We start from the raw sequence: 13,489 nt of genomic DNA on the forward strand, positions 1-13,489 counted from the left end.
TGATTTCCAATTCATTGTATAATACAAAAAAGTGTGATTGTAAATCCACCCCCTTCAAACTAAATACATAATTAACTTTTAAAAGAATAAATTAATGAAAATTACATTAAAATAATTGATCGAACAGGACAATACTATAGTGAGTAGAAAAAAAAAATAAACTTAATAGAAACTAAATATTTTCCGTTAAATTGTTACTATATAATTAAGTACACAATTTAAATGAGGCTAAATTGGGTCTTTTTATATGAAAATATATATATCTGCCTTTTAAATTTTAGGATTAGGGTCCCTCGCTTAAGGACAATCCCATTTGGGGGTCTGTGGCATCTAAAAGACAGGTTTATAAACTCGGATAACATTGATACTGGTATACAAATTGTGAATTAATCTTGAATTGAAATTGTGAAAATAATCTGCACTATTTCTTAAAGCTGCCGCAGTACTGCCAAGCGCGTATCCTTCCGCGCGGCGTCGCCCATCAGCGCAGTCGCGAGCGTGTGCTGAGGGAGGAAAGGACGGCGCCATATTGTGAGGGATCTTATTGTTTTTTTTAATTTGAAAAATAATTGTTTTGAAGCTAATTTGTAGCCTTAGTTAGAGAACGCATATAGATTCAGCAGCGCTGACGGATCTCTTTTATATCACCTAACGGACAAATTATCAACGTCGTTAGCGTAACTTCTGCCTAAAAATGTCTGGCGGTGTAATTCGAGGGCCTGCAGGGAACAACGACTGTCGGATTTACGTGGGTAATTTACCCCCCGATATTCGCACCAAGGACGTAGAGGATGTGTTTTATAAATACGGAGCCATTCGGGATATCGACCTTAAAAACAGAAGAGGAGGTCCACCGTTTGCTTTCGTGGAGTTCGAGGACCCAAGGTAAACACGGAAACCCAGCTTGGCCTGAATCTACGTCTATGAATTTGTCAACACCTTTACAGGACGGTGCTATCTATAACACATTTAATGGTTTAAATACGTATTTATATGCAAATACTGGACTTCTAAATTAAGTACTTAAAAACTAAATAAAGCGCGCGAACTTGTCAGTCAGGTCATAACACGGAAGTAGATAAGTTTAAGTAACATCTATATCAGCAAAACTAGAATTCTAGAAGTATGCAAAACTCTCAAGTATGCAGTGTATTTTAATATAAATGGTCAGAATTTTGCTTGAAATACCATTTTCAACTTTGCCAACATGTTTTGATCCTGCAAGTATTTCTGTGCAGGCTCAGACGATCTTTTTGCGTGTGAACCATGAGGATTATAACTTTTCTGGTCACTGATTATTTTTTATGTCTGTAGAGATGCAGAGGACGCTGTATATGGACGAGATGGCTATGACTATGACGGCTATCGTCTTCGAGTGGAGTTCCCAAGAAGTGGCAGGGGAGGTGGGAGAGGTGGAGGTGGTGGTGTTGGAGCTCCCAGAGGCAGATATGGCCCTCCATCCAGGCGTTCGGAGTACAGGGTCATAGTGTCAGGTGAGGGAATGGGCAGTATCACATCTTTGTCATGCAACATAGGGTGCTTTCACACTTGGTCCGAATTTGAGTTTAATTGTTCGCACTCTCTGGACTTCACATTGTATTTTTTTTTTTTCAAACCATGGTATGTCAGTGGCAGTTTTACCCTTGTTAGTAGGTAATGATGAAGGAAAAGGTGGCAATATGCTCGCATAACTTTTATACTTGTGTTTTTAAACTACATATTTTGTTTCCAAAGCTTCAACAACACATAATGGCACTTGCAAATGTTATAAAGAACAAAAATTAGATATAAATTCTCTTTGCTTGCAGTGCGTCAGTCCCACTTGTTAGGAAAGTTGAATGAGAGAACACACAGGTTTACAAAATCATATTTCAAGTCATTGATAGTGGTTTACTTCCACGGTTTAGTATGATTATGTTCATAACAGCAGCAAATCGTACAGGAGTTCACATGAACTGTTCCAGACCACCTTTTAAAAGCTGACTCTGGTACAGTTCAGAAAACAGTGCTAGTGTTCAATTGAAATATTGCCAAGATCCTTTTTTTTCTTTCTGTTTGCCTATTAAGTGACAGACTTTTATTATGACAGCCCAGATTAATAATAATTAATAGAGAATAAAGTTCAAACTGATTCTCTTTAAAACAAATTCTCTTTCTACAAAATATAACTCTTGATTAATTTGGTTGAATTAGCAAATTAATTAATTACAAAACAAGTACATATTTATTTGGAAGCTGGGTTAAAATGAGTAAGCATTGTTACTGCATTCAGATTTACGTGAACTCCCATTCCCCATCTTCATTAGTTTACTGTCTTAGTTTAACAGTTCTGTGTAATAAGTGAAAAACAAATGCTTTTTCATATACTGTGGGCATTCAGCAAACATGCATTTTAAAAAAATCTTTGAAAACCTTTAAAGGGTTAATTCACTCAAAATTGAAAATTCTGTCATTAAATGATTAGTTCACTTTCAAATTAAAATTTCCTTATAATTCACTGACCCCCATGCCATCCAAGATGTTCATGTCATTCTTTCTTTTTTCTACACTGCTGGAATTCAAATGGAGAAGAAGAGAGTTCAAGATGAGCATTTATGGTTAAAACGTATAAAAAAATTTTTTTTTTTTTTTTTTTTTTTTTTTAAGAAAATGAGCGATGGTTTCTCTAGATAAGACCCTTATTTTTTGTCTGGGATCGCTGTAAACTGTAATTTTGACCTTCAAGCATTTGGGCTCCATTGAAGTCCACTATATGGAGAAAAATCCTGGAATGTTTTCATCAAAAACCTTCATTTGTTTTTGACTGAAGGTCCAGAAAGGTACTAAAGACATTGTTAAAATAGTCCATGTGTCTGCAGTGGCTCAACCTTAATTTTATAAAGAGTCCTCTCAAAATGCACGCTCATGCCGTTAGGTAAGCTATGCAGCGCACATTTTGACTGAACATTTCAAGAAAGACTCGGAGTTTGCGACCGCATGAAAAGCTTGTGCGTCTGGGTGCGCTTTATTGTCATACAGTCTATCAAATGCACACTTCAATAGTCCCAAGAAAGGAAAGTTAATATGTTTACATGCCATGAGAAATTGAAGTAAGGGGCAAAAAAATCTAGCTGTGTTGATAGGTTTATGACTTTAAACGAATAGGCTAATGAAAGTGAAAGCAAAACTTTTGGCATCTGATTTTCACAGATGACTGATTTGTTGTGTTCGGACATAAAGACTTAGCTAAGCCTATATAATTTTAGTGATAATATAATTAATAATAATAATTTGTAATTGTATTGTTGTTGGTGTTATTAGTGTCATTAAATATTTATTTTGTGAATATGCTATGGAAACAAAAAATCTTGCAAACAGAAATGCTGTTTTCATCTTGGCTTAAACAACTGTGAATGATGCATCTCTTATAGTGTTGTCACGGTACCAAAATTCCAGTAGTCGGTACCGATACCATGAAAATTTTACGGTTCTCGGTACCAATTTCGGTACCACAGCAAAATCTATTGGAACTATTTTACTATTTTATATAGCCTATTTTAAAAACATTAGATATGATTTGGAGTGTGTGTGTGTTTGTGTGTGTATATATAGGCTACCTCAATGAAATAAATTTCGAAATATAAAAAAATTATAATAAATAAATGCTCAAACATCCATTGTGTACTGTTGAAAAAAACAGCATATGCTGGTAAGGTAGGTTTTGAAGCTGTATGCTGGTCAAATGCTGGTCCTAAACTGGTCCTGCTGGTCTAGTCCTAAGCTGGTCCTGGACCAGCATAAACCAGCTCAAACCAGCATACCAGCTTCAAAACCTACTTTACCAGCATATGCTCAATATGCTCATGTTTTTTTCAACCGGGGTAACAGACGTGCGTGTTTATTCCGTCAGAGAAACAACACACTACAGCCTGTAAAACTATGAAATAAATATCGGTAAATAATGTAACCTAATAATAAGAAAGTTAAATATTATTTCAAAAAGCATTCGTTTTTTATTTCCACACAAAGACGCGTCATATATAGCCAAAGTCCCGTTATTAGTCTTTGATATAGCCGCTCTGTGCTTTGAGAGGGATGTGGGACACGAGCAGGAAAAAGACCATTTCTCTTTAATAATATCTTCGTTATCTCCTGATGTTACAAACAACTGACACTTGTTGTATAAGGTCTGAAGAGCGAGTTTTATCCTCCGCAGGGGCAAGACATTCAGGCTATGTTTGATTTAGCGCTGCCAGACAAAGCGAAAGTAAAAATCACCAGCATATGAAACGCGATATATACAAATAAACTTGACGCGCCTTATAAAGTCTAATAACAAGCGCAAACTGTTAAATAGAAATTGACGTGCAAGCAAAAAGGCTTCTGTCCTACGGTGTTTTTTCTACTTTACCACAGTAAAGAATGCGAATATAATAGGCCTAATACGAACGAAAGAAACCTTTATAATCCCCTGCGTGAGTGAAGATTTGGGAAAAGAAACAGAATCCATGTTCAGTGGAATAACTAATGGAATATTGTTAAATTCTCTGCTAATCAGGTGACCAGATCGCGATTCGGAAAACAGAATACAAAGCTTAAATGTATAGACTCACGTACCTCTCTCATTCGGCATTAACCAAAATGTTTCCATGGCTGCGATGTCACATTTAATTGCTAACTTGTTATTTCTTCTGTAAACAAAGCTTTGTGCTTCACTCGTGTCATATTCAAGTAAATACTGGCACAGTCCTATCAGTGGGTACCGAATATACCCGGATTCTCGGTACTACCGGTACTACAGAAATGCTGGTATCGTCACATTTTCAAAATTTCAGTACCGACTTGGTACCGAAGTACCGGTACTTTTGACAACACTAATCTCTTATAACAACCACTATTGACAATTTGTGAATGGATTGCTTTGAAATTAAATTTTGATGTAGAATGTAGTTTTGTTTTATGTTTTAAAAACGTTTTCATTGAGGAGTCCTCATTTCTCATATGCGCGTGGCGGGTTATGTGGTGATGTTGTTATAAAATTAGGCAAGGCAAATGAATTGTAGGTCCTAATGTTTATTTAATAATAATAATAACAGCCCTATAATAGTACTAATAATAATAATAATAATAAAAATAATAATATAGATTAATGGGAAAATGAGCCATTATCGTCTTGATGTTGTCAAAGGCATCAGCCCTCGGCGATATGTCTGACTATCGTCGATGCACGATACTATCGTCACAACCCTAGCCGATGCTTTTCACGTGAGCAGCACGACGCATGCGTGTGATGCTGACGCAGGAGCTGGCCAATAATGAGTCTGTGTTCTGACATAGAACCTGGAAGTGCTGAATGTAGACGGCGTAGGAGAATAATTTTATTTTTGTTTTGTTTTTGCGCACAAAAATTATTCTTGACTCTTCATAAAATTAAGGTTGAACCAGTGCAGTCACATGGACTATTTTAATGATATACCTTTCTGGACCTTGAAAGCGGTTGTTAAATTGCTGTCTATGGAGGAGTCAGAGAGCCCTCGGATTTCATCAAAAATATCTTAATTTGTTTTCCTAAGAGGAAGGGTTTGGAATGACATGAGGGTGAGTAATTAATGACAGAATTTTCATTTTTGGGTGACCTAACCCTTTAATGCCAAGAACCTCACAAACCTCTATGAATCAAGCTGATAGATCTTCTTGTGTGCATAGCCTGTATAAAATGTATGAACTCTGTGTGTGATGGTCCGTTTGTGTCAAGGGTCCAAGACGTGTGAATTGGATACGAACGGGAGAGTTCGGCTGTTACTGGATATGCAAAAGAGCAAGCAACTTTAAATCCTTAATTTCAAACTATGCTGTGCTACATCCAGTTTGCTGCTATATCACATTTACTGTGTACTGTATTTAAAATCAGCGTTACCTGATCTTTGAGTAAATATGAGGATTCCCAGTGCACACAGACTTACCTGATTACTGTACTTTTGCTTACAGTGTTTACTAGGGCTGGGTATTGAGACAAATTTCACGATTCAATTCGATTTTGTTTCACAAGCTTGCGATTCGATTTAGATATCAAAGAATTTGATATAAATTAATTTGGATATATATCAGGTACAGTACATGGTAAATTTTCTCATGGAAAAAAATCTAATGTTGTAAACTATACAGTCAGTTGGTACTACATTACTATAATATTAAAGGTTAAAATTAACTGATTAACACTCAAGACTTAAATTACACACAAGTAAGTTTTTAAAATAATAAAGTTATAATACTAACTTTATAATTACGTAATTATGCTTCTGCTCCAATTCGTCTCTTGAAATGTAACCATAAATGGTGGCTGTCATAACAACTGACAGATTTATTCAAACATACATTAAATATTGAAGAATATGTATAAAAAAAAAAAACGGTTATGTTGCAAAATTCTCCTCTAAAGTTTATTTTTCTGGCTGACTAACGAGATTGATCACTGAATGAGTCACTTTTGAGGTGAATGTAACGTTATGTGACATGTTTACAAGGTGTTTTATTGACGTCTTTCGGCAGTTGAAACACTGATTGAGCAACTACATATATGATACAGATTTCGGTAAGTTGTACTGTATCTTTCAACATACCTTCTAATGTTCATTCATTTTTATTTCGTGCTGTAACTAGTAGTAAAGCTGAAGAGACGATCCGTTCATGTACGCTCTACGCTGCCGCTTCGCTTGAACGGAGGTGCTACAGCGACATGTGACTCACATTAAAGAGCGGCAAAACGGTATTTATTGTTTGAATTTCATTTTAAAGTGAAATCTAAGACTTAGTTTCATATAAAAAGTAACAGCACAAAGCTTATTGTGATTTATTGGATGGGAGGTGTGCAATGTTCTGTTCATTCATCAACTGAAAACTGCATAGACTAAAAGATTGATTATTGGGATTTAAGAATCAAAATCATTTCATAAAAATTGGAATCAAATAAAATTAAGAGAACATTTTTTTATATATATATACACCCAGCCCTAGTGTTCACTATATTTATTCATGTTTTTCCAGCACTACTTTTATTTGTGAAAAATACTATAATACAGAATCAAGAAGTTGCTATTGATAGTATAAATTTGTTTATTATACAGATTTATCAAGTTAATTTTTTCAAATGGACTCATTTTCAAATTATTTATTTGTAGTGGTTCAAGGGATCACACAACTCGCGGTTCGGATCATATCACGGTTATTAAGTCACGGATCGGGTCATTTTTCAGATCAGCACAAAAAAAAAATTAGGGGGTGGGGGGTAACTTTGCATTTATTACTCAGCCCACTTTAACAACTCCGATACCACAGCAGAAACTACTAACCTAACTAATACATTAAATACATTAAATACATTAAAGGCAAATGAACAGACTGTAAAAAGAACAAATACTGTACACCAATTACAAGCATAGATAAATGCAACATAATGTTACAAATAAAGTATAAAGTCTAACTGTAGTATAAATTTTTCATGTACAGAAATGTAATAATTAAATGTAAAATGACACTGTTCACTGTATAAATTCAATATAAATTAATCTTTGTTAAAACTGTGTTTTGTTGTTTGATTTACATGACAGACATAGGTTGCTGTCACTTTAAGAGTAAGACCCCATACATGCATACATCCGATAGATGCACATCCGAATTCTCACCTCATTCAATTAAGACATAACCAAATGTGTTTACAAGAATATTTGCCGAGAGGGGTATTTTGACTGACATAATGCGTGAATGTGTCCATCCAAGTGCATTGAGGAAGCAAAAGAGAAATCAATTTGGAGTTTGCAAGCTATCTGAAATGCGCCTTTCTCTCTCTGTGTGTGTGTGCGCGAGACTTGTATGTATGTGCCTCTGTGCGCACCGATAACAGCGTGATGTGTGAACCTGAATTAATTCCTCTTTTTTTATCTATCCTATTTTTTATCTTTTTATATCTATTTAATGTGTAAACTAGCAAGACAAAACACGTGCAAATGATAACCTTTCATTCTATTGCGGTTAAACTCGCAATTAATCCACGAATCACATGCGAGCCGAACCTTGGGGCTTGGTCCGTATGGATCACAACGATCCGTTTAACCACTATTTATTTGTAATTATTTGTATTAAATATTACGTAAAATAATATAAATGTAGTTGCAGAAATTGCTACCATCTTTAAATTAAATAGTGCAACATCATATAGGTTTATATTAGCTTTTATATAATTTTTCTAAGGCTAGGTTCAGACTGTCAGTCCAAATCCGATTTTCGTGCATTTTCAATCTGATAAGATTTAGCAAGTGTGAACAACCAGAAATCACATGAAATATTATTTTATCAAATTCGTTTTGAGCTACATATTTAAATTGCTTTTCTGGAAATCCATTTCAGTTAGATCGCTCTGGTCAGATTTTGTGTGGTTTGTGTGACTCTCGCGCATCAGACATTATAGGAAACATGCTGAAAGTTGCTGCAGAAACAAGATCGTGTTGATGCAAAGTGCCGGACAAGCAGAACATGACAGTATAATGGAGACATGTTTTGAGACTAGCAGAGACGACAGTGCTAAATAAAGCATACCACCCTTTCTTTGTTTCTGCCGCTGCCTCCTAAGACGCAGTAGTCCAGGGCGGCGGCTACACATGTAAATAAAACAACATCTGTATTGCAAACCCCTCCATGTTGCAGTTGTTCTTGTTGTTGTTGTTTTTGGTTAATACCTACCAATGCAACATCATTGCCATAGAAACCAATGCATGTATTTCGGAAAAAGAAAGAGCGGTGTGGACACACAAACTGGATCTGAAAAGTTGCGATACACAATGTGGACGTCAATTTTAGATCAGATTCCAATCGGATACACACATAATCGAATTTGGACTGATAGTGTGAACGTAGCCAAAGATATTGGAATAGGTAAAAAATCCATATCGGTCAACCACTAAATGGCACTTACATCCAAACCCTGAAACACACCAAGCTGATGCCGACGAATTAGTGGCGTCAAAAGCAGACTGCAGGGTTGGCTCACTTCAGCAGCGTCTGGGTCCAAAGTTGCCCTGACACACCAAACCGACGCTTGACACCCGACGGCCAAGTAGCACGTCCGTTCTGCGCCCGCGTAAGAAGAAATGCATTTCCGTACCAGCAGGTGGCAGTAGCTGAACAGTCAATCAGAATGATCAGATGGTCCGACTGACCGATGAGCTCTGACGCAGATTCAACATGTCAAATCGGCCGAAAAAAAAGCCGACGAGGACCAACTTCAGCCGACGGTGTGGAACACACTGAGAAAACTTGAACCAATGAACAAAAACTGCCTGACGACCAACCGTCGGCTTGGTGTGTTCCGGGCTCAAAAAGAACAGAACTATACAGTCAAACAAACCCGGTTGCTCCGGAACAAGAATTTCCTGTCCTACTCTTTCCTCGAACTGGTTTACACTAAAAGGCTCACTTTTATTACTGGAGTCAGTTACTTGTGTAATGATTCCTGTGCTGTTCATGAAAAGAAAGATCTACTTATTTAATAGTAATGATTGTCTTTTTTTCCCCAGGACTTCCTCCTAGTGGCAGCTGGCAGGACCTTAAGGATCACATGCGTGAAGCAGGTGATGTATGTTATGCTGACGTTTTCCGAGATGGCACCGGCGTTGTGGAGTTTGTGCGCAAAGAAGACATGACCTACGCCGTTCGAAAGCTGGATAACACTAAGTTCCGGTCACATGAGGTAGGTGTGAGTTTGTAAACACAGACCGCCATTGGAAAGGACAGGACAGGACAGGGCATAGCTTAAGGATTTGGGAACATCAAGGTAAGCTTGATGTCAGAGACCCATGATGGAGCCACATGGACTAGGAGGATCCATGGAATGGATCTTTTGAATGTAAGTGATTTTGTCAGTGGGCCACATATAGAGGGAACTGTAATTTGATGCAGTGCCAAATCTTCAAAAAAACTAAATCTGTTTTAGATTTGCCAAGTGAGCCATGAATTAGGAGTATCCTGACATCTAGTAGTTCTTCTTTAGAAAGTGTCCTGTTATGTTTTTCTCAGGGGGAGACGGCTTACATTCGCGTAAAGGTGGATGGCCCGCGCAGCCCCAGTTATGGGCGCTCGCGCTCTCGCAGCCGCAGCAGGAGTCGCAGCAGGAGCAACAGCCGCAGTCGCAGCTACTCTCCACGCCGCAGCCGAGGATCGCCACGTTACTCGCCCCGCCACAGCCGCTCCCGTTCCCGCACCTAAACATCCACATTCCAGCTAGTTGGCTGGCCACAATCATATACACCCTGTGTCGCCCTCTATTGGACCCACTGTTGTACTTCATTGCTCTCTTGACTTGTTTCGTCTCTCCATTTTCCCCAGTTTGCTATCTCTCATCTTTGGTTTGTTAGTTTTTTTTTTTTTTTGTTTGTTTTTTTTTAATTACTTGACTGTCATTTTGCTAATGACAGCTAAATGTAGCTAAGTGGATGTTCCCCTTTCTCTCCTTTCCTCCCCGTCAATCCTTTTTTGTTGTCCCCTATCCCATGACCCTGTTGTTTGTTTGTCTTGCATTCCCATTTTAACTGGATCTTCATACTCATCCCTTGTACTATATTTGACACAAGGGAAATGTTGAAATGCTTTAAATTAGTTGTATGTGGGATGGATTAATTGCTACTGTTTTATTTTGTTAACAATGCTTCATTACTGGCTTTTTCTGGGATGGGATTATTTTGTTGGAAAACTGTTCTACTTTTACCTTTTCATGTCTTTCTATAGACAACAGAAGAGCAGGATTAAAGAAAGCTTTGGAATAAGGATTTTGAAGCACAGTTCATTCATATTAGGATATTTGGAGGAGGAGGAGCAGGCATTTCATTTAAGGAGGCAATGGTATGACGGCAAGCGGCTTTAGTCACCTTCAAAAAGGCAGTTGTTGTTTTCAGACTTCCAGTACTCTGGATTGTCTTAGTTCAGTAACACATTAGTTTTGCTTTGCCATTCTTCCTCTCTTCACAACACTCCCCTTCCCCATTTAATTTACCTTTTCTCACTGGTCATTGCTGCTAAGCATGCATGTGTACTGTCTGGATGTTGCAATGCTTGAGCGTACATTAAGACAGCATTTTTTTTTTTTTTTTTTTTGGGTGTTTCGTTTTAAAATCCAAAAACATTTTTGCCTGTTGTCCAAAATGTGCTGGGATTTGGCCACTATTGATCTCCCATGTAGACTTATCACTAGACAATATAAAGGCTTGCCATGTGCAGTTGTTCTCATGTAAACTGTGTATTTGTCAAGAGAAAGTGTCTGTTTTTCTTTAGGTTAGTTGTTTTTCCAATTAAATAAGCACAATTTAATGTTTAGGAGGTGCTTTAAATTTCTTCCGGAGCATATCATAGTCTGGTATCCTTTTTGTCATTTACACACACAAAAAAAGAATAATAATAATAATTAAAAAAAAAAAAAACGAAAAAATAAAAAACAAATACCGCTCCTATGATCAATTTAAATGATAGAAGCTCTTTATTTAGCTGTGATTCTAACTTGTTACCTCCCTCTTTTTGATTTTGCTGGTATTTAAAGGTTTGGATTGGAGGAGGGGCTCACTGTGTCCCGATCCTTGGAGCCGGATCATTGGATCAGTTCAGGATCAGGAGCAGGATTAGGCTTAGGATAAGGATGGATACATACATGGAGCGGGATCAATTTACCGGGAGCGGGAACCATAGGAGAGGATCCCAACCCCAGCCCCGCATCCCCCCACCAAACCACAGTTAAAGGATACTTGACGTCGTAATTGGCTTCTCTAGAACCAAATTCATTTTTTTCTTTTTCCGTGGAGCCCAAATGATGCGCGCAGAAGGGATCCAGGTGCCTCTTTTGTTTTTGTGAGATGAGTTTTTTGGTTAAAAAGGAGCAGAGCAAGGAACCAGAAGGCTGGATCAGTTGCTTTGGATGGAATCGGCATGAGGATCGTGGTAAATAGAGGGTAATTAGTGGGAGGGTGGGATAATAGGCACATTTTGAGGGGGATGCTGTAGATTATTTAGGGTTTCAAAAAATTACTTTTCAAATAACATTTGTTGGCATTTGCTGTGTTGGCAGTGGTGTTTCTTTGCCCCCACAATTGGCTTCTTTATATTTCTAGATTGTAGTGTGTTGTTTTCTCTCTCTCTCTCTCTCTCTCTTTCACCCTTCTTTAAATAAAGATTGAATGTTCAATTAAAATGTTCTCTTTGCTTCATTGTTTTTTTTTTTTTCTAGAGAAAATAACTTGGTGATATGAATAGAGTGTACAAATATATGTAGTGTCTATGAAACACAACAGTAGAGTGAGGTAATTTCTATAGATGATTAAAGGATTAGTCCACTTTCAAATAAAAATTTCCTGATAATTTACTCACCCCCATGTCATCCAAGATGTTCATGTCTTTCTTTCATCAGTCGAAAAGAAATTAAGGTTTTTGATGAAAACTTTCCTTATAGTGGACTTCAATGGCCTCCAAACAGTTGAAGGTCAAAATTACAGTTTCAGTGCAGCTTCAAAGGGCTTTAAATGATATCAGACGAGGAATAAGGGTCTTGTCTAGTGTAACGGTCATTTTCGGGGGGAAAAAATACAACTGTATATGTTTTATAAACACAAATGATCGCCTTGTACGTGCTTCCGCTTTCCGTATTCTTCAAAAAGCTTACACTGTATGTCCAAAACCTTCCCTATTCAACTTACGAAAACTGGTGCAGCATTTGTTCCGTAAGTAGAATAGGGAAGGTGTAGGACATACAGTTTTAGCTTTTTGAAGAATACAGAAAGCGGAAGCGAAAATGACCGATCGTTTCGCTAGATAAGACCCTTATTCCTCATCTGATATCGATTAAAGCTCTTTGAAGCTGCACTAAAAACTAATTTTGACCTTCAACCGTTTGGAGGCCATTGAAGTCCACTATAAGGTAAATAATCCTGGAATGTTTTCATCAAAAACCTTAATTTCTTTTCGACTGACAAAAGAAAGACATGAACATCTTGGATGACATGGGGGTGAGTAAATTATCAGGAAAATTTTATTTGAAAGTGGACTAATCCTTTAAGTCCCTCCTTTGTCAATAAATTGGATGAATCAAATTCTATTCATATTAGTAGTGGACTAATAAGAGTATTTTAATGGTATTACTAAGCTAAAGAGCAGCATGACAGCTGATAATATCCAATGGCTGATATATCAGTAGTTTGCCATAAAGCACATTTTTGAAATGTATCTTCACATGTAGCTGTAAATTGTGAACTCAAGAAATTATATTGTCCTTGGTTACTTCCAAATATGAACAGTACACAATATTTAAGGAAGGGAAGATCACTTAGTAGCCACTAAGTTGCATAAAAACTTGACCTCTCATTTAGTGTGGTAGGTAAATCCATTAATACCTCACAGGAATCAATACCTTTGGCCTCAGGATGTGGGATTCTGAGTCCAGACGGGCCCTGGTGCATTGTGGGATGAAATAAAATGCGGG

At 37.3% G+C, this 13,489-nt stretch overlaps 1 protein-coding gene across 2 annotated transcripts; it reads left to right on the forward strand.

Annotated features, from left to right (window-relative positions):
• Positions 1-446: 446 nt before the first annotated feature.
• On the forward strand, positions 447-12,205 carry srsf1b (serine and arginine rich splicing factor 1b). 2 transcript variants are annotated; one of them, XR_007181434.1, is made up of 5 exons: positions 447-885; positions 1,315-1,493; positions 9,549-9,721; positions 10,048-10,869; positions 11,561-12,205. XR_007181434.1 is itself a non-coding variant. In XM_048167345.1 (4 exons), exons 1-4 carry the CDS (start codon positions 695-697, stop codon positions 10,234-10,236), a joined length of 732 nt encoding a protein of 243 aa, XP_048023302.1. In that variant the 5' UTR covers positions 447-694; the 3' UTR covers positions 10,237-12,205. The 2 variants fall into 2 exon arrangements, 1 of the variants encoding a protein (XP_048023302.1); XM_048167345.1 differs by having other exon boundaries at positions 10,048-12,205.
• Positions 12,206-13,489: the final 1,284 nt, after the last annotated feature.

This window comes from Megalobrama amblycephala, linkage group LG18, assembly GCF_018812025.1.
Source record: "Megalobrama amblycephala isolate DHTTF-2021 linkage group LG18, ASM1881202v1, whole genome shotgun sequence".
NCBI lineage: Eukaryota > Metazoa > Chordata > Actinopteri > Cypriniformes > Xenocyprididae > Megalobrama > Megalobrama amblycephala.